This window comes from Phlebotomus papatasi, chromosome 2, assembly GCF_024763615.1.
Source record: "Phlebotomus papatasi isolate M1 chromosome 2, Ppap_2.1, whole genome shotgun sequence".
Lineage (NCBI taxonomy): Eukaryota > Metazoa > Arthropoda > Insecta > Diptera > Psychodidae > Phlebotomus > Phlebotomus papatasi.
In genome coordinates this window covers 70,458,850-70,481,540 of record NC_077223.1, presented here as the reverse complement: position 1 = coordinate 70,481,540, position 22,691 = coordinate 70,458,850, and the positions used below count along the sequence as shown (strand labels likewise).

The 22,691-nt window shown below is 33.8% G+C and overlaps 1 protein-coding gene across 7 annotated transcripts; it reads right to left on the bottom strand.

Annotated features, from left to right (window-relative positions):
• Positions 1–887: 887 nt before the first annotated feature.
• On the bottom strand, positions 888–22,009 carry LOC129804201 (transient receptor potential cation channel subfamily A member 1). Of its 7 annotated transcripts, none has more exons than XM_055851310.1 (12): positions 21,793–22,007; positions 18,264–18,420; positions 13,400–13,490; positions 13,124–13,319; positions 12,252–12,875; positions 11,347–12,144; positions 8,324–8,434; positions 2,086–2,631; positions 1,909–2,025; positions 1,412–1,844; positions 1,227–1,360; positions 888–1,158 (listed from the first exon to the last, which is right to left on the bottom strand). In XM_055851310.1, the coding sequence occupies exons 1-12, from the start codon at positions 21,916–21,918 to the stop codon at positions 991–993; spliced, it is 3,501 nt and encodes a 1,166-aa protein (XP_055707285.1). In that variant the 5' UTR covers positions 21,919–22,007; the 3' UTR covers positions 888–990. The 7 variants fall into 7 exon arrangements, with proteins under 7 accessions (XP_055707285.1, XP_055707286.1, XP_055707282.1 ...); XM_055851311.1 differs by lacking the exon at positions 8,324–8,434 and adding an exon at positions 2,872–2,979; XM_055851307.1 differs by lacking the exon at positions 21,793–22,007 and adding an exon at positions 20,828–21,774.
• Positions 22,010–22,691: the final 682 nt, after the last annotated feature.

Below are 22,691 nucleotides of genomic sequence, written 5' to 3'. Positions count from 1 at the left end.
GTCAAAGTTATTGTAAATTCCACAAAAAGCGCTCAATTATAAAGAATCATGATAAAATGAGAGGAACTACAGCGAATTTGAGTAAATTTGCTTCAAAATCAAAAGTGAAAATTGTCAACAAAATTCTTCGCCCGATTGAAAAAGATCCGATTGAGCGAAAGCCTACTGTACTTTTACTACATAACCAAAAAAGTAATATTTATTAGACTTTGCCACTTGATTGTTTTCTAAATAATCGCAAAAATACGTAAATGTGAAAATTTTTATTAAAAATAAATTTATGGGTTTTAGAACTGTCGTATCTAGAAGTATTGCGAAACGAAAAAGCAATTCAAGATTTCCTTTTTGTTGAGAATATCTGCTTACGCTTATATTGAGCATTTCATGTCAATTTGATATTCCGCACATTTTTTGCCTTTTCTTTTAAAATGTAGAAGTTTAAGATATTAAAGTAAAGTAAAGAAATGAGTAGAACGAGTAGAAAAAAGTGGTTTATTTGTTTTTCAAATACTCGTATCATTGTTTTTATATTGAAAATTTGTGATTTCTTCTAGAAAAGTCAGAAATATGTAGAACTAGTAGATACTCTATGATTATGATGGAGCCCCAGTGGATCAGTGGATAGAGTAGTGGCTCTATGACGACTGTGAGGTCTCATTACAAGCAAAATTACATCATGACAAGGCTCAATTGCTATTAAAAAAAATAGAAAAAGCCTAATTTTAAAGCTGAGGAAGTCTTTTAGAAAGTCCTCGTCGAAAAAGTAGCTTATGTCTCAGGAAACCAAGGCCGACTTAGGTCCTGATAAACGAAATGACGAGGATCAGCAGAGTAGCAATTACACCAGTTGTAACACAGTCCGATTGTAGTATAACAAGATAATTAAGTACATTTAAGAAATTTTTATTTCTTACATCGAAACCTGTTTGGTCATAAATAACAATAATTGTGATTCACATACAAAAAAAGGTCACATCAAAAGCCGGTGAATTACAAATTCTTATTGAAGCTAACAGCCGATCGCAACTTCTTGCGGATCCTCGGAGATGTCCAGCGAGAGTTGCTAACACTACTAAAAGCTGCTGATGAGAGGGGTCGTAAATCATTGGGCGAAACACCTTCATCCACATCATCAGCTTCAGTTTTAATTTCCATTTTCTATAACCCAGAGACAGAAATACAGATTAAAATCTGTAAATTTTGACAAATTGCTCTTAAAAACTCACCTGAACAATAAGCCTTAGGAGTTGATGCTGTTGCTCCAGTGCACTGGTAATCTCTCTCAACTTTCTCTTCTGTTTATCAATTTCCGTGGCCAGGTAGTCCTCACTACTGGAGTCCAGGACCATTTCCAATCCAGCTGTAAAGGAACCGTTAGTAAAGTCCTCCCATTTAGCTGATTCAAACCCACCGTCTTCATTGAATGGATTGCAGAACCATTTCCTCAGGATGGAGTCCAGAAAGCCCAGTTTGCACTTTGTATCATTGGGATACTCAATCAGTTCCATCTTATCCACTTTCTCCAGCCACATTTGGGGCAATTTTTGTTCCAGTTCCGTATGTAGGACCACCTGCATGGCCAACCTCTTGAGCTGGGCATTCCTGCGTACTGACTCGATGTCACCGACCGCCAAACCGATCAGGAGATTCATCAGAAGGATTGGCATGAGAATCATGAAGAGACAGAGGATGACAAATGCTGGGATGGGATATGGTAATTCATTGCGATGAAAGGGTTGTACATAAGTTCCCACAAAGTCCATTTCACCAAGCATCATTGAGAAAGTGCGCATTAGAGACATGGGGATAGATGAGAATGAGTAGGTAGTCTGAAGATAGAGAGACTGGAAGGAAAAAGAGTGATTGACGCATTGCTATATTTCCGAACCATGAATAAAAGCGACTTACATTTGATAAGAGGATATAGAAAGCCAATCCAAAGGCAATAATGAGGATCGAGAAAACCATCAACACTTTGATGAGAGTTTGAAGAATCTCCAGGAACATCACTACATAGATTCCCACCTGAATAAATCAAAGAGATAATTATAGTATCACGAAATAAAACAACATGGATATTTTCACCTGATCGAATCTCTGGAGAAAAAGGAGCAAATTGAACCAGGAGAGAAATACAGTAACAGATGCAGCTGAGTAATGAGCATCGGAAATGAATCCTCCACAGAAGAGTGCAGAAATCATAGTAAGTGCAGAGACATGAAGTGTCCAGGAGACCAAATTAATCGGCTCAAGAAGATATTGCCACTTTTGCTGGTACACCTGGACAATTTCCCTCAGAGAATTGATAGCAATGTAAGCAACAATGGCCATCCCAGACACCATCATAATGGTCGTTATTTCCAGAGTCTGGTTGAAATGGTGATGTTGCATCAAGGGTGGGAGAGTTGATTCACTGTCCGAGATATTTGTGGCATTGACATCCTTGTTTACCAATTCCACGTGATTGTGCATCAATTGGGAGGAGAACATGGTGACAAAGAAGAGAAATACGCAGTAGAAGAGAAGATTTGCCAAATGAAAGTATTTTCCGTATGAATTCCATTTCATCTGCAGATACTTCTGACTTAGTGGATGTGCCAGTAATTCCACGCGTCCATGTGACACCATGGCCTGGATTCCATGGGTGCGAAGATTTGCCAAAAAAGTCAATGTTACAGGAAATAAAAGCAAAAATGCATGAGAAAACTTGGATAATGCTCAAAAAGGGTCCACACTTAAAGCAGCAATTTGGGATGATTATTTAAGCCAAAAGCAAGATAAAAAAGCATTCTACATAAATACATTGTAGTGTAGTATGATATACTCGTGCAGAAGCTCTTAAGATTAACTTGGGGATATAAAACAACTCACATTGACAACATCGAGAGGCGGTGGTCGCCACTTGGGATCATTTAAGCGAATTCGTATTTCATCAATTTTCGCCTGGGATTTTTGGTATGCCGAAAAAGAATATTTTATCTAAAAGAAGAATAAAATCAAGAAATATGCCAATAAAACAACAAAATCACTTAAACTCGATTTGTTTTAGAAGAACTAAAAAACATCTATAAAATAAATAAATTAAGAGTAAATCTATAATATCGATGCCTAATATTTCAATCCAAAATATTATTATGAGCATTGTAGAACACTGGAAATAAATTTTTCAGGTTTTGGTAGTTGAAAATCTGTACACACCTTGCACTTCCAACACTTATGAGATGTATTAAAAATATATTAATACTTCTGGCACTTTTTGTATCTCTGCTATTATTTTTTTTTCACACAGAAAATTCTAATTCTGTTTAAAATCATTACATTATTTCATAATAATAATTTTGTTTTTAAATAAAATAAGTATACAATTTTGTAAATTCAAAAATCTAAAATTATTGAACTCGTATAAAAATTTGCCATCAAAATTTTATGTATTTCCTTAAGTTTTTATAGTTCTTTTATAGCCAACAATTAGAGAAGCTAAAAAAATAATACTCCCATTTCCTAACAATGTAAATGTAAAGGCTTTAATGTGGTGTACAGATTTTTGCGCATAATATCATCCCCTTGGAATATGCATTAACATTAAAGCCGTACATAACTTTAAGTAGTTCCACAATTTGAATGTGGAACTTCTTCTCTGACTTTTAGAATTTTGGAACGATCATACACATATATAAAATTCGTTAAATTATTCATAAATGTTTGTGAGTTCGGAGTTTCCACTTAGAGATTTACAAAATGCTCGTAAATCATAAACTACTTAAAAGTTCGTAAAAGTTTGCTTGCAACAGGATCACTTTACAAGCATTTTTTGTTCTTTTATAAACATTTCTTTTATACATTTTATGTTTGTCAAAATTTCACGAACAAATAACAAAATTTGGAGAAAATTTTTCTGTGTTATAAAACATTTAAGATAAAATGTACGTGAAATAACAAAAAAATACTCGTAAAATGATCATGTTACGAACAATGTTTGTGAAAAAAGTATAACCTTTTTATTGGAATAATTTATTATACAGCATCGCATAAGTTCCCAGCTCGAATTCACAAACATTTACAAACTTTCATCGGTTAAATCGCCATCTTGAATTATTTAAGGTCAAAACGCCTAATTTTAACCCAATTTGGTCAATTAATTAATTAAAATATGAATGATTTTACTGCTCGAACTCCACGGAGAGAGCAGTACATATAATCCCTTGATTTTTGTACCCCCCAAAATTTCCACCTTCCACCCCCGAGACCACTTTTGTCAACAAATCTTCATGTTTCAGACGATTTCTGAGAAATGTCGTCAGGCTGTTTATCCGTCTGTCCGTCCTTACCGTCGCCAGATCTAGAGGCCAAACGGTAGGAGATAGCGACTTGGGACCTTCAGGGGACCCTCCCATAAGTCGACCCAAGGATCGTTAACATGCTCCTCGTTAACATTTTCCCCCCACCCCGCCCCTCCAAAACTATGTTTTTTTTTGGGATTGTTCGAAAACGCGTAGTGCGATTTTTTTCATTTTTGGATATATTTTAGATATTACCCAGGCGGACATTTCGTCCTTAGACGAAAATACCGTTGAATCATTCCTAACAACGGTTTCTCAAGGTCAGAGGTTAAAAAGACACTAGAGAGCGCATTTATCAAGCGAATGGTATCATGTTTTGGCTAGTTAGAAAGGTCTTGGAATTTCCGACAAAACTGAACTGGTTCCAATCGGTTTTGAATCGGTAATGAACCGGTCCATAACCGATAAATAATTTTTATACGAAATTCAATTAAATTACTCCTGAGGTGTATTTTGGGAAATATTTTGAGCGATTTATAAGTCGGTTCAAACCGGTTGTGAACCAGTAATGAACCGGTTATGTACCGATAAGTAATTTTTGTTCCAATATAATTTTTATTACTCTTCGAACAATTTTGTGGAATCTATTGAGTGATTTATTAATCGATTCAAATCGGTTGAGTACCGGTAAACGGTAAATGATGCGAAAGTACTTTTGAGTTATAGTATCTAAGTTACGAGTTCGAGCATTTCGCAAAGCCTGGAACGTTTTTCCACCCCTTTTAAATACCATTTGGGAAAAAAGGGACAGATAATCCTAACCGGCTTATGTAGGTGAGATTCTTAACGTGAGCTAACTCGGAGTGCATGCAAATTCGATTTGATGCTGAAGTTGGGAGACGCCATTCAGTTATCTTGAATCAAATTCGTGAAATTATACAAATTTTGTATTTAAACCAAAATATCAAGGATTTGGATGAACTGGCACAAAAGTGATATATGGGTGAAATGTAGACCAGAATGTTCTCTATAATTTTGCCGTAGAACTTGAACTCATCGATTACTCAGAAGCCAAGATAAGCGAGGTTTTTTGTTTCTGAACTCGTTTTTTCATCCAGAGTGCCCCAAGTAGTCATTTGTTGAACTTCAACTATATCAAAGAATTGTTGTATTTTGCGGGACTTTCCATTTAAACCCCTATTTTAAGTGTCTTGGTGGAGTAGAGTCAGTCAAATTGGCATCTGAGTGATTTCAAAGCGTTATTATTGGAAAAATCAATTTTTTCACACTTAAACGGCAAAATCGGAGTGATAGCGTAGTCTGAGCGGAAAATGATGTATGGACGAAATGTAGAGACAAATGTGCTCTACAATTATGTTGAAGTAATCATCAAAATCGGATCAGCGACAGTCGAGATAATTGAGGTTATGTGATATTGAAATTGGTTTTTCGACTGTGGCGCCCCTGGTGTTGGTCCCACGAAGTTCAAATATTCTAGAAAGTTGTAGCATTTGGTGAGATCTTTCGTTTAAGCCCTCATTCATCAAAATCGGTCACATAGAACCGGAGATATGATTTTTTGAATTTCGTGAACTTTGACCCCTCATATCTCCGGTTCTATTGAAACCACAGCGCGCATACGCACCATTTTGGAAACGTCCTAGACTGGACTACAACATACTAAAATTTCATTAACTTGCACAATGCCGTTTTTGAGAAAAGTGACTTTGAATTTCGATGAATTTTGATGCTATCACAGCGCCACCTGTGGTGACTTTTTGAACTTTCATCTGAAAGCGCTCATCGAGACGAAACCAAAAAGGTAAAATTTAGGTCGCTATGTTAATTAGAACCGGAGATAGAGGCCGGTCAATGTTCGAACTTTGACCCCTTATAGCTCGGGTCAGGGATTTTAGATCGACTTAAGGTTTTTTTTGTTTGATAGGTATAATCAACGGCTACAACATACTAAAATTTCAGCCCGATGCACAATGGAATTTTTGAGTTATTTAACTTATAAGATTTAAAAATTTTCTTTTTAATAATAGCGCCCCTAGCGGTGGTTTTATGAACTTGCGATGTTAGAAGGGGAAGTGGAATTTCACGAGAGCTTTCCAAAAAGCCCTCACTTTTTAAATTCTGACAATTAGAACCGGAGTTATGGCCATTTTAAGAAATTTTTTTTGGACCCTTATAGCTCGGGTCAGGGGGGTCGGGGGACCTTAAGTTTAGTACTGATGGAAAGCTCTAAGGCCCAGCTATAACATACTAAAATTTGAGCCCGCTCGATGCCATAGGGGCGGAGCTATTGAGAAAACAAAAAAAGGGGGGTCTTCAAAATGGCGGAAGGAGGGGTGGGGGGTGAGGGGTCAATGCACCAAGTTGCAATTTTCATGCGATATTTAACCTTTGCCGAAAACCGCAAGTCGATATCTTTTTTAGTTTAGGAGCTATTAAGCTCCAAAGAGCGGCCGGACGGCCGTCCGGCCGGCCGGGAACGTAACTTAGCCCCCCATATATTCGTGATCAGGAAGTGGCGAAACACATTTTGGCCAAGTTTGAGCGCGATCGGACGACATGAAATTTTGTTAGGATTATAGTAGGTGAGATTGTTAAGAATCTCACCTAATAGCCACATATATATTCGTGATCAGGAAGTGGCGAAACACATTTTGGCCAAGTTTGAGGTCGATCGGACGACATGAAATTTTGTTAGGATTATAGTAGGTGAGATTGTTAAGAATCTCACCTAATATTGAAGTAAAGAATAATCTTCTGAAAAGTTGCGAAAATGCAGATACGGATGGAGATATTAACGATATTTCAATGATTTATCTAGAAGTTAACGAATTTACAAAATTTTGATTAAGCCATGCTTAAAACGATTTACTCGGGATTTTAATAATATTTGGACGACAAATTCTGTTCATAAATATTCATTTTCTTCGTAAGAAACAAAATTAAAGAAAAAAACGTTGCAATAATTTCTGGTTAGAAGCTAAACAATTATATTTTTGTGAGAATAATTTAGTTAAATAGCGGAAATTTTGTCACGCATACGGAAATTACTAAGTAATATGTTTAATATTTTCCTTCTTGTTTTCGTTCTCATTAAAAATATGTATCACTTTTGTATACTTTTGACACTCTTTATGTAAATTGAAATTACTCAAATCACTCTGATTAATTTCTTTTTAATTATAGACCAAAGAACTGTCAAGCGGATGAATAAACCACAAAATATTGAATAAAGTACTATCGATCCATTCCATAATTAAGACTTAACTTAATATGAATGGGCTTTGTTGAGGAAAAGTTTAATTATATCCTTCATCAACTTCTATACCTAATATAACATTCAGAAAGCCACAAAGAAATCCTATTTTAAAGATTTATTTTCATGCAACAAATTTTGCGTATTTGCAAATTTCTGGTCGTTAGGTAACACGTAAACTAAGAATCAAGCCATTCCTGATGCAATTCAATGTTATTTTTAAGATGAAGAATAACAATCTCAGTTAATTGAATAAATCATGCAATGGAAGTACAAATTCCTTTAAGTTTATTATTGCAAAAGAATTCTTGACAATAACCATGAAAAGATGAGATAGCTTAAAGAAAGAATGTTTCATTTAACACTTATTGAAGATTTTTCCTGGAACACGTGGCAGCTAAATTTTAATTAGAGTTTTCTGGAAAACTTCCAGACTGACAGATAATTATTACAAAAAGGTGTTGAATTACAACAAAATATATTTCAAAAAGTCTCAAAATATTCAAGTTTTCAATATGATACCACGATAGAAGCACACAAATTTACTTTTATCTTAAAATAATAACATTCTATATAGAAAAGACCATCTTGAAGCTGCTTCAATGAATATGAAAATAACATAAATCTACAAAGAATAAGAATAGCATTCCTAGAATGTCAAGATAAAATGAACTTTGATGCAAAACTCAAAATAGAACTAATTCCAGCATCAATCATATACGAATGTTTCTGCCAAAAAGGGATGCAGAAATATTGTTCATTGTCTTACATTTAGTGCTGGCAAAGGAATGGGTTTGGAAATTTGTACTGCATTCCCCGTCTTTTCGTCCATTTGAGCATACATCATTGGACATTGAAGAGTTTTAAAGCAGTATTTGATCTATTTTAAAGAAAATAATTTAGTTATTTTGAGCATTTCCCTGTTTGATTTTTATATTTAGACACTCGTCCACTAAATGCTGAAAGAAAATACTACTTTTGATGAATCTATACTGTAACATTTTTAATACTGAAACAATATTTGACCTTCTGCTTAAGCTCCACCCATGAACTTTAGATAAAGCCCTTATTCGAAAAAAATTGTCTTACAAAGTAAAAATTTTTGATTTTCAATCTCTAATCTGAGGAACTATAATACTCCAGAACAACAACCACATCAAAATGAACACTTAAAATATTTTTGTGTTTGCAAAATAGGCCACGCCCACTTTTGCCAATCGTTTCTTTGATTATTTATTCATATCCCAGTTCACTTAGGAGAATATACTAAGGATATACCAATATTTTTTGTAGTAAAAACATAGTAAAAAGTTTAAAAATAATTAAAATTTTTATAAAAGAATAAAATAACGATTCTTGTAATTTTTTATAATTTTTAACAAAAAAAAATAAACATTAAAAAAATAAATTTGGTCAAGAATTAAACTAAAATGGGTCCCGGTCAAAATCCCGAAAGCTAAAATCCCGAAAGCCCGAAAGTCAAAATCCCGAATTCTTAAAAGTGTCATAGCTACTCCCACGATTGCACCCGCGCTGGGAGGCAAAGGGAAATCTTCTGTGTCTTGGAAAATTATTCTAAACATTTTCCTTCATATAATTTCATCCCTTTCAGGATTTTGAAAATTTGGGATTTTGGCTTTCAGGATTTTGGCCTTTTCGGGATTTTGGTGTTCGGGATTTTGGCTTTCAGGATTTTGGCTGCCACCGACTAAAATTGCCTAGTAATGGTTCCGGAACATCTTTTAGACTAGGAAAATATCATGAAATCAAAATTCACCGTCTATTCTACTCTTTAGCATTCTTCTTATTTTTTTGAACTTTACAACACATTATTTTTTCGTTTAGTCCAATTTTGAGTGAAAAAAGTGAGATAGACATAAGCAAAACAATTAAGAAAGAAACGAAAGTGAAATTTTTTTTCAATGGTACTTCCCTGATCCAAAAGTTACGTATGCCTCGGAAATTTAAAAAATTAAATTCTGTCAGTAAATATTAAAATTTCGTGAGCAAACATTTAAATTTGGTAAGTGAAAAAACCTGAATCTTCACAGAAAATGATCTACTAGTTTATAGAATTAATAGGTACCGGCCAAAATTCTGAAAGCTGAAATCCCGAGAAGCTAAAATCCCGAATGGGCCAAAATTCCGTAAAACCAAAATCCCGAACGCCAAAATCGCAAAAATCCAGAAAATCAAAAATCCCAAATAGTTTAAATTCTGAAAAGGACAAAATTATACGGGGGATAATGAGTAGAATAATTTCCCATAACACAGAAGATTTCAGGATTTTGGCTTTGGGTATTTTGGCTTTTCAGGATTTTGGCTTTCGAGATATTTGCTTTCTGAATTCTGACTTTCGGAATTTTGAAGTTTGGAATTTTGGTATTCGGGATTTTAGCTTTCGGAATTTTTTCTCACTGCGTTTGGGATTCCGGTTTTCGGGATTGCAGGGCTGATAATGAGTAGAATAATTTCCCATAACACAGAAGATTTCAGGATTTTGGCTTTCGAGATATTGGCTTTCGGAATTTTGAAGCTCGGGATTTTGGCAACCGGGATTTTAGCTTTCGGAATTTTTTCTTATTGCGTTTGCGATTCCAGTTTTTCGGATTGCGGGGCTGATAATGAGTAAAATAATTTCCTATAACACAAAAGATTTCAGGATTTTGGCTTTTGATATTTGGCTTTTCAGGAATTTGGCTTTCGAGATTTTGGCTTTTGGAATTCTGACTTTCGGAATTTTGAAGCTTGGGATTTTGGCGTACGGGATTTTAGCTTTCGGAATTTTTTCTTATTGCGTTTGCGATTCCAGTTTTCCGGATTGCGGGGCTGATAATGAGTAGAATATTTTACCATAACACAGAAGATTTCAGAATTTTAGCTTTTGGTATTTTGGCTTTTCAGAAATTTGGCTTTCGAGATTTTGACTTTCGGAATTTTTTCTCATTGCGTTTGAGATTCCGGTTTTCGGGATGGCGGCTTTCAGAATTTTGGCGTTCGGGATTTGGTACTTCGATATTTTGACTTTTCGGTATTTTAGCTTTCGAGGTTTTGGCTTTTTGGGATTTCGGTTGTCGGAATTTTTCCTTTCGGGATTGGCTTTCGAGATTTTGGCTTTTTTGGATTTGAAAGATGGACAAATGTAAAATAAAAAAAAAAGCTATTTATTTTCTCTTTTACAGAACTAGTGTGAAAATTTAATGGCTTTTAAAACTAAATTAAATATTTAAATTGAATGCTGATCAAATTTGAGTTTTTTTCTGACTAAATTTAATTTTTTACTACTAAGAAATTCAATTTTTCCTAGCAAGGCATATGTGACAAAATTTGTTCTTTGGAATTCCGTACAACGTGGAATTCCGAATAAAATCAATGTTGAAGGTCGGATTTGGAAAATCTAGTAATAATTCAGAAAATATGTTATTATAGAGTGTTTTGAAGATTTTTTTAAAAATTTTTTTTGTCAAATTTTAAGAAAGTTTTACCTTATTGAAATAAAGAACAAATAAAAATTAAATTTATATTCTCTTCTTGTTATAAAATGTTACAAAGGCGTGGGATATTTTTGTGATGTTGATTGTTCTGAGTATAACAAAATTATCCTATCCTGTTATTAAATAGGTATATAAAGATCAAATATTTAAAGTCATGAACAAGGCGTGACCTAAAAGTTTTTAAGAGCGGAGCTTACACCGCTCACGCAGTAAAACAAATATTACCGCCGTAAGAACATTTAAAAAGAAATTTTCAATTTTTTTTTGAAGAAAAATAATAAATTTTTAAAGGACTTACGTAAAAACTTTTGGAGTCCTTTTTGCAGTTAGCCTTTGTGATGCATTTATCCTGGACAGCTTCAAATACCCTTGGCATGGATGCAATAAGTGCCAGAGTGACACAAGGATGTTTGTCCGATTTCAGAGCCATTATCTCCGAGGCACGTTCCTCGTGGGTTACCATAGCAAGAGCTGCCTCAGGATATTTATAGTAGATGGCATAATCAATTGCACTCATGTCCATATAATTGTATAGCAATTTGCACTCCATCGTCAGCAAGAGTGAAATTGCATTGGGCTTGTTTTCCATCGTGGCCAGATGCAAGGCTGTATTGCCATCTTTGTCCACTTGATCCAGAAGATGACTGTGAACTGAATGCAGAAGCTCAATGGTCTGAGTATAGCCGGACATTGCTGCCAAGTGCAGAGGATTGCGTCCATTGTGGTCACGATGGAGCAGGGCTCCTCTATTTAGGAGCAACTGCACAACTCTTGTATGTCCCTGCTGGGATGCAATATGCAATGGAGTCAGGCCTTCTCCATCGCTCTCGTTGATGATGAAGGTTCCTTTTTCAGAGTCCAACAGCTGACGGACAGTGTTGAACCTTCCGTAGCGAGCTGCAAAGTGCAGAGGACTCTCGTTGTTGTTGTTCTTAAGATTAATACAAGCACCCAGACGAATGAGATTCTCCAGGGACTTGATATGACCCTCACGACTGGCATAGTGCAGTGGTGAGCATCCTGTATTGTCCTTTTCATTGAGCAATTGCAGAAGATGCGTTTGGGACTGAGTCTTTGAGACTTCCATTGCAAACTCCTCGAGAATAGCAAAGAGCCAAGAATTAGAATAATCAAGCAAGGAAGGAAAAGTGAACTTGTTTCTACTAAAAAAAAACATTTATTGCAATCCATCTGTGAGCTTACCTCCAATCTCCCACCATTCATGATGACCAAATGCAGAACATTTCTGTTATTGGCATCTTTGAGACTTATATTCGCTCCAAGACGAATCAGGCTATGTACTGTTCTCCAGCCACCCCTGGATGCAGCCAAAAGAAGGGGAGATCTGTGCTCTTTGTCCAGAGCATTGATATCTGCTCCATTGGCTACTAAATACTCCACAATGTCCGGATGATCGAACATTGAAGCACAATGTAGGGGTGTCATTTTCTGGACATCTGTGCAACTCAGACTAATCTTCTTCTCTTTGGGCTGTAGCGTGAACATGAGCTTAACAATATCCAGAGCCCCTTGAGCACATGCCAAATGAACTGGCGTGGAGAGATCATGCTGCTGGGTGGATATTTTTGCGCCAGATTTGAGACAGAGTTCCACTGCCTTTATATCTCCCCCATGGACAGCTGAATGGAGAGGGACATTGCCCTCAGAGTCATAAAAGGAGATCATCTCTTCACGTGACGATCCACGAGATTCGCCCCATTGAAGGAAAACTTCCATTGTTTTTGAGCTGGCGTTTTTGGCAGCTTCGTGAATTGGGTAATAGCCGTTATTGCACGGTCTTCGAGGACAAGCTTTGAATTCTGTGATCTAAAAGGAATAACATCAAAAGATTCTCTTTGTCAACAACTTTATAATAAAAGTTAAAACCTTATGTTTCGATACAAAGAGAAACTTTAAAGTAACATTGTATATAGTGAGGCAAAGAAACTAAAGGCAAAAAGCGCAAGACTCCCCATTCTCCTGAAAATTTATACGCTTCGGGAAGTCAATTTTCTGCACCCAGATTCTCATTCTTATGGATACAAAGCCCCTTTCCTGGTAATATTAAAACTCACCAAAATTCTAGCGCACTCTTCATGATCATAAATAGCCGCCAAATGCAATGCTGTTCTTCCGTGTTCACCACCTTGTTGAATGTCTATGGCATTCCGATGTTTTCCCATCACCTGAAGGGCTGAGACTTTATTCAATTCTGTGGCCAAATGCACGGGAGCTTGTTTCTTCTCATTGAGAATTGTCGTATTCACAGGTCTGATAGCCAATAAAATGTTGTACTTTACTGTTCAATGAAAATTGGAAAGTTTCTCTGTGGAATGAAAAAAAAGACTCACATTGCAAGGAGAAAATCCAGAGCATCTAGTGAATCATTTTCCACGGCTATATGAAGTGGTGTATTTCCCAGGGCATCTTGTGAGTTGAGATCTTAATAAAGGGAAAGTTAGAGAACAACATTTAAAAAAAAAAGTTTTCAAAAAAATGTAAGAAGTTTCAGGAATGCCGCTTTCAACTAAAGCTAAAAGTAATAACACAATCGTTTAGTTGGAGACTTTTTTCTAAGAAGAGACTCCTACCGATTCTCAGAATTTAGTCCAAATATTTTTGTAGCATTTTTCCCCCTTATAGTATTTATTAACTGATTTTCTTACAGTCAACTTAATTAAAATGTATAATGCAATATAAAGCAAAAACTCTTTAGAACATACAGCGTTCCAGGAAACGGCATTAGCGTGGCTAAAATCTTCGAAAATTGTGAAGAGTAATGGCGTTATCACACTTGCACATTAAAATTTTAATGTGATTCACATTAATTGTCGTTTGTGAGCGTTCAATATGTTATTTGTGTCTTTGAGTCACTTAATATTTGGGGTTTTTCTATTTATTGATAAAGAAATGGACTTGGTCTGCAAAAATAAGTTTAAATTTACCTAAAGCATAAATATTTTTCACATTAAAAAATTAAAGAAAAAATCGCATTAATTTTTCGCATTAATGCTATAAATCAATTTATATCAAATTTTACGGGCCAAGTCTACCTTTTTATCAACGAATAGATCAAATTTTGAATATAAAATGATTCAAACACACAAATTACACATTTGGACTCTCACCAGCGACAATTAATGTGAATCATATTAAAATTTTAATGTGCAAGTATGATAACACAGTAAGAAATGGTTTTCAAGTTTCGCACACACTGTGATTTCGAACACTTGATACTTGTTCTATATTTCATTAAAAGAATATGAAAAAAACTATGACTATGAAGTGTTCGAAGTCAGGATGTATGCGAAGCCTGAAAGCCTTCCCTTCCTTGATTCAAATAATTTAATATAAGTGAGGGTGACTTTGTCCCCTGCGGATGGTTTTGACACCCTCCTGTTCGTAATAATTTATTGATCAGACATGATAGATCGGATCAGTAAAGACCAGCCTTAAGTTCTAGAAGTAAAGAAAAGTTTACGAACAGAAAGCGTTTTTCAGACTAGAGGTTTAGCCCAGTTCCCGAAGGTCTCAAAATCGTAAAATAGCGAGCAATTTTACTGCTTTTTGAGAACCCTATAGGTCACTTATCTTTAATAATCCAATCCTAAGTTAAATTTTTGTAAAAAATCGGGATTGGTACGAAATTAGAGCAGTTAAGCCATATGGCTAAGCTTTAGGTCTGAAGCCAGTGGAAGGGTGTCAAAAACATTCGCACTTACGGTAACATTTTTTGATCGGCAAAATTGACACGAAGAGCTTAACACATTTTCATTAAGCCACTAAATTATAAATTGGAAATATGAGGCACTCAGAGCAAAAAAACTCTTAGGGTGGAGTCTACACTTATAGATGTTATACACTTATGGACAGCGTGCAAAAATCTTATGTTCTTACGTAAAACAGATTTCGACAAGTTATAAAATTATTAGTTTATGATGTAATTAACAATTTTTTGATGTTTTGAAATTTGTTTAATTTAATAACTTAAGATTTTTGCGTTGTCCATAACTGTGTATAACATCCATAAGTGTAGACTCCACCCTAGTCGTATGCATTTCCCTATTAAAATAGCGTTTTTTGCTCTGAGCTCCTCATATCTTATAATATTGTTGATAATGTTGTTATGTCTTAAGAAAAATTATAATTAAGTAAATTCAAGACATTAACAACAAAGTTATTTTTCCCTCTTCATAGAAATTTCTTGATGTGGAATTCTAATTTAAGTATACTTTAGTCACTTCTAAGTCAATTTCCACCAAGGGGGAGACATTAGGGTGAAAATGTGTACACCACGTCCAGACACTTCCACAATTTGTATGGAAGGGCCCTTTACATTTCCAGCATTTTGGAAGACTCCCCAAAAATGCTGCAATACTTCCAGCACTTCTTGCACTCCCATGCACTTCTCATGCTTAGGAATCAGTAATTTATTTAATAACTATGAAAATTTTGAGAAGGCTTTACTAAAGTGTACCAAAAGAATTCTTTTTATGGATTTTTTAAGAGACCAGCGAAGCTACTTCTGGAAAAAACACTCTCTAAAAAAAAGTGTAATATCGTTTCTAATTTATTGAAACTGTTTTGGAAAGTCTGTAAGAGACCAAAAGTACGAGTGCAAAAACCAATCTAGCACTTCAGAAGTACATTATTGACCAAAACTTTCTTGACAATATTAAATTGCCACAGAAAGAATTGTTTTCCAGAAGTTGATCATTTTTTATCCGTCTTATCTTCGCATTTGAAAACGTTATACATAAGTTGCTCTGAAAAATAGATCATCCGATAGGACAGCGGTCAGATCAGTGAGATGTTTTTTAAGCTTGTTTTCAAAACTTCATGCTCCAACACGCTTTTACTTCATTACCGTTTATCCCAAAGACTTCATATCCGTTCAACTATAGCACATGATCCGGCAAATCCTGTACTCCGGAATTGTATAGAGGTGTCTTTGGGTTAAAAGATCACCAACAAAAAGCACCATAGTAACCAGTATTACAATTCATACAGTTCCAACAGTTCCCCTTATTCCTTTCAGTGAAAAGATGTGGTACTGATGTATCGAGCTTTTAAGCTCGTCCAAGCTTTTCTAAAAATAGCGAAATACGATTGAATTATTGTTTTCCAAAATCTTAATAATCTCTCCTATTATTATCCATAAATTTTCTTACACTCGAATACTCACAATATTGCCATCAATGTTAGAGACCGTTTAAAATAAAGTTGATCTTTTTAAGAATAAATCCTAATATCTTAATTTTCCAAGCCATTCATTCATTTAAGTACGATCTAAATAAACCCCCAAAATACTTTTTGCGGAAGTCCATCACTTATACCTTTCCATAATTCGACTAACAATAAATAGCACAAAGGCACCTTTTCGTTCCTTACGTATTTTGTAAAAGTTCTTCAAAGGACATATCGACTGCTATTAGGACGGATGTAAAAAAAAATATAGTCATACCAGTAAAAGCAAAAAAGTAAACATGAATTGTGGAGGTAACCTACAGCATACTCCTTAACGACATTCCCTAAGTCCTACGAACTTATGCAATCATCCAAGATATACACATTTACGTTAAATTAGGAAAAAAATATATATCAAATTGATTCAAAGTCAGCTACAATAGCTATATCATTATTTGCGAACAATTACCTGTATTTGAAATTCCTGTCAAAATTAAAGAAAATTATATTGAAATGGCAAAGACAAAATTTTCATAAATAATGAATATTGGGAATAAATTTATAACCTTTAACTGAATATTAAATAAATTATAAATTAAGATACTAAATTGTAAAGTTATTTACTCCATTTTATTATCATAACCGAACTTTTCAACAAACTTTTTCGAATTATTATTTCCGAATTTAAAATCTGAGCTAAAAGTAGCGTTATAGTCTGCAAAATTCCGAATTAGACAGAGCACACATTATTTTCAGGCACTGCCACTTCCAAAGACTTCCAAACACTTCATTTTCATCTGTACACCACTTGCGATCCTAATATCTCCCCCTTTATTTCCACCTATAATGATGAAAATTGTCCAAAGATCATCAGAAGGGAAGCAAAAACTTTGTTGTTTAATCCACTAAGGCGTACTAATTGTTTCTCAAACAATTTCTTGTCCTTATGCTTATGGAAAGTTGCTATTTTTGATTTTTTTTTGTAGGAAAAGTACCAGCATTAATCCAATCAGAATTGTAATCGTAAGAAACGTTTCTCAATAACTTCCCACAGAAGCTCTTGGCCTTTATCCTATTTTCTTGCTAATATAGATAAATTAAGAAAAAAATCTAATTTTACTTTATTTTTCTATATTTTCTATCAATAGCATGTTTTTAGGCATGTCTGCCCTTTTATGACCTTTACAGATTGTGTGAAAAATTAAATTCTTTCTTCGTTTTCATTAAAAATACTTCCTATATATTTTGCTAGAAGATGTTAATGATGATGGTCGTCCTGAACATGAAAAACCGATTAAAATGTTGAAGCTGTGAATACATTTATTATGGAAAATTTCCAAATCATTATTAATCCTTTAAGGATGATTTTTTTAATGTTGTAGAGAAAGAATTGTCGTTTAATTGCAAAAATTGTTGATCATTTGAAAATAATTAAAGGTTTAGGATAATTTATTGAAAGCTATTTGAAGATGCAGAAGTGGTATGCTGTTTGTGTAACTCGACCATAAAATGACCGTTAAATTTGCACCAGATAGAGCACGGTTCCACGATAACCGCATCGTAATAAAATTAACAGGTTGTGATTATGTGTGAATCACACTTAATAAAAGTTGTAAACAAACTTTAATTTAAACAGAATTTTATTCTGAATGAATCAAGTTTAAAATGAATCAATTTATTCTAGTAAAATTAAAAACTATTTTAAGGTTAAAAAATGTAAAAATTAAATTTGATAAGCATGTACTAACATTATAAAAATAATTGGAATCATTTATGATACAAGTTTTGACAAAGGGAAAATGAAGAACATTTCTTCCACCCAAAAGATCTTTTATTTGCTGATTGTTTAAAAAAAAGAAATATTACTGTAAACATTTCCATTTATCAGTAATTAAAGATTTCATACTGAATAAAAACACTTCGTTCTCAAATTTATGGTAGAGAAAAGGCTTATGCCTTGTTTTTCTGCAGGAATTCACATACTGAATTTACTTAATAATTGTTATGCAAATAGGTTTAGCTAATTACCTCCTTGTTGATCACGTATAAATTGCAGAATATTCACTTTATTCCTCGCAGCAGCCTGATGAGCCGCTGTACGCCCCTTGCCATCCTTAACGCTCAATCTTGTGTTATCACTGTTAAAGAGTCGAGCAAAATCCTCAAGATTTCCCGCTTCAGCCGCCTGCAAAAAATCCATTTGAACAAATAACATCACAATACAACAACATTTTTGGAATTTACTTCGAGCACTTGAAACATAAAAATATCGTGAAAAAGTTCAATATCAAAAAATGTATCCTCGTTGCTCTAAACAAACAATCCACGTGAGCTTTTATTCGACGGACAAAAAGCTCACTTTCTCCTCTTACTTGGCGTGCAAATAGAAATTTTAATTGATTCTTTGACAATTTCTTTTTCCACATTCTACACCACACCAATTTTCTTTGCTTTATATCACTGTAATTTTCTGGTACATTTTCCGATGAAAAATTTTCAAGGTGAAGGATTTTGCCAAGAAATTGCAATCAATGATCTTGTTACTCAATATTGTGAGAATGTTTTAAGATGATTTCATTATTTTTAGAACTCAAAAATAAAGCAAAAACTTTGTGTTAACTTCAAATCTCAGGGCATCCATACTTGAGGAGAGAAATTTTAGTAATATTTTACAAATAAAGGGGAAACCTTTACAACTTCGTACTGAAAATGATGTACAATTTTCAAAAGTTTTTACTGAATGTCATACAAGCCGAATCAATTGTACCACTATCTCAAAAAAATCTCGTACTCATTAGGTTGATAATCCCACCTCTAAAAATTCTTGGAAATTCCTGGGATTTTCCTCTACATGAAAATTAAAATTTAATGGAAATTTTTACAAAGCTGCCTCGGTTTGCTTAGCTACGTACAAAATTTGTCCACCTACGTACACCTTATTTCGAGTATTTCGTAAAAAAATATTTAGGGTAAAGTGATATAATTTGGAATTAGTGTTACAAGTTGGACAATTCGCCGGTACAAGTTGGTCATGGATTTTTTCTTGATAAATACAGTACAAAATTTGTTTTTAAGCACAAGGAACCAAATTATAAAACTAAATCATTAAAAATATACAAATAAAAATGAAGTACTAAATTTATCAAGAAAAAAGCCCTGTCCAACTTGTGCCACTTTACCCTAACATCACGCTAAGAGCGTCTTGCACAGTGTAAAATCCCCAGAGCTTCTGGTCAACAGTTTAGGCTAATACATTTACAAAGCTGCAAAAGTTTGATTTTCCCGAACTGCCAAAGTAGTTCCACAAAAACACAAAACAGCCCTCTACGAGCAAACGATTTTTACGTAAATATTAACCCTGATAAACACTCTATAACTTTTAAAAGTTGTTTTCCAAAAAGATATTTGAAATATAAAAAAAAAATTACAGATTAATATTATAGTTTTACGGCGTTATCACACTTGCACATTAAAATTTTAATGTGATTCACATTAATTGTTGCTTGTGAGCGTCCAAATATGTTATTTGTGTCTTTGAGTCACTTTATATTTGGGATTTTTCTATTTATTGATAAAGAAGTGGACTTGGCCTGCAAAAATAAGTTTAAATTTACCTAAAGCATATATATTTTTCACATTAAAAAATTAAAGAGAAAATCGCATTAATTTTTCGCATTAATGCGATTTATATCAATTTATATCAAATCTTACGGGCCAAGTCTACCTTTTTATCAACAAATAGATCAAATTTTGAATATAAAATGATTCAAACACACAAATTATACATTTGGACTCTCACCAGCGACAATTAATGTGAATCATATTAAAATTTTAATATGCAAGTGTGATAATACAGTTAGGCCCATTCTTTATTTTCACTGCTTGAACCTAGGGAAAAAGGTTTAGGCTTCCAATTTTTTCAGAAAATGTTAGGTATGTTGGACTAGCTATTAGAAGAATATATTGCCGTGGGTTATATTAGTTTACAAAAATTAAAAAAAAATGACTTTTATGAAGCTGTAACCGTACGAAGCTGCAAAGGTTACTCCTACACAGTTTCGAAAATGGGTTTATGTCGTTTATGTATATCTCTCTATTTGTTCTATTCTTGGAGGATAACAATTAAAGATATTAAAATTTACTCTTTTGCATCTTTCTGTCACAATTTTTAATAGAGGAAATGCAACGGGATTTAACAATCAAAAAATCAAGAAAATTTTTGAATCAAATCCTATGATTTCTTTATTTATTCAATTATTATATTTTAAACTGATATTTTTTTTTTATTTTTTCGTTTAAGGTTAAAAACACACAAGCCTAATTCCTTTAAATTTCTAAACCGATTTAGTCCAGATTGGTTTTATTTGAAAGGTCTTAATCTTGAAATTCAAAACGAATTCGTAACCATTCGACTTCGCAGAGAAACGATAAAACAACTTTTTATTAAATTTTTGTCCGAAATTCAATTGAAATTTTGCATATACGTGGTACTTTGAGGAAATTTATGAATCGATATAATCGGTAGTTTAACCGATACATATTTTAAAACAATAGTTAATGAAAACAAGAGAAATTTAGTTTTTTTTATGAACCTGTATAAATTCTTCAATGGGCACTTTCGGCGGCTGTGTTAGCCTTAGAACTCTTGTCCAGGTACGTGGAATTCTCAATGGGGCTGGAACTGTAACATTGGCACCATTATTGCATCCTCCGAATAAAACACGAAATGATTTTCTCTGCAATTTAGCCATTATTCTTCACACTTTTCTTACACAATTAATTGACTTTCAGTTCCTAGATATGGGACAAAAAGAGTTCCTTCTTGACAATTTAACAGGATATTTGGGCGGAAAAAACGGGCTTTTTGTTTTTAGATCATTGCTCCTCTAACGATTTTTTTTATTATGTGACATTTTATTTTATTGTTAATCTCTTGTGTCCCGCAACACGCAAACTTATAAGCTCATTTTATATTTATCTATTCAGGAGTCATCAAGTTTTATTGCTGTCCACACAAATTGGAAAATTATTTGCCCTTCCTCAACTTTTCGTTTTTTTTTCTTTTTTTTTATTTACTTGTAATATTTAAAAGTGTTATATCCAGCCACAATGCGATTAGGACACTAATTGAAATTGAGCATTGTCTTTTTTTTCGTTGCACAAGTCAAGTCCATTTGATAAATAAAATGCTAATCGTCACTTTAAACAAATAGCCTTTCTCTTGGGGTTCAGACAGAAGCACGATACTTAAAATGCAGCAGTTCAACAGCAACTGGCAATTTTCTCAAGAGCTTTCCCTTATTTTATACATTTTCAGGAGAGAGAGCAAGAGAGAATAAGATCAGCAATTACTCATTTCTGAATTTTCTCTCGACGCAAACTCTTCCCACATCCTCAAAAGCTTTTCGTTGTATATCGCGTGTTTAAAGTTCAGAGGATAAATTCAATGGCAAAAGTTGTCCAACATTTTTTTTTCTTCATTTACCCCTTGAGCAATTAATGTTTCTTTTTTCTTTCTTTTTTTTTTGAAAAGCATCTAATAACATAAACTTCTCACCCTTAAGATCCGAAAGGGGCTGTCACGAAGGAGACACACTTCTTCCGCTGGCGCAAGAATGGCCTGAAGCTCCTGTCCACTTTCATTTTCAGCCCCGGATGATGCCTTGTCCACATCCTTTCTCATGTTATCCAGAGACTGACCTATGATTTTAGTCAGAATCCATGTCTGCGAATTCAGAGATTTGGAAATTTCTTTAGCATTTTAAAATTATAATTTTAAATTATAAATTAAATTTTCCTTTAGAATTGGTCATTCGGCAAAATTCAGCTACAATATAGAAAACTTTTAATTTGATTTTACTTCTACGGTATTCAACTTTAACTAAAATTTAAATAAATCAGTTATTTAAAATTCTTAATGCTTAAATTATTATCCAAAGAAATGTGGTGGCATGTTATTTTTTATACAGAGCTCTCATGTCCTCAGCATTGATCTGTGACAAAATGTTTGTTCAACAAATGTACGTAGTTCCGATGCTCTATCAATAAATTTGTTTACTTTTGCAAAAGTGTAATGTACTAATGTCAGAATGTCTGTAAATAGTAGGCACAAAATTTTAGAATTAAAATGCTTATTGAATGTGTTTTTGAATAGTCTGAAACATTTTTAGAATCAAATTATATAATAAGATTTTTAGAACACCGTCTCAAAATTGTCATTCAACTACCGATTTAAACATTGTTTAAACCAGTCAGTCGAGCGATTTACCACATTCTACTAGTTTAATAAAAATTGTAAAAATTATACATTTCAAATTTGCTTTAACTTCGAAATTCAAATGCAACTTTAAAAAGAATACGATACAGCTTGTTTTTTTAACGGTGTGTGATATTTTTTCAATTCTCAAATATAGCGAGAAGTGGGGTATCCTTGAATTGGGATATCTTTCAAATTGG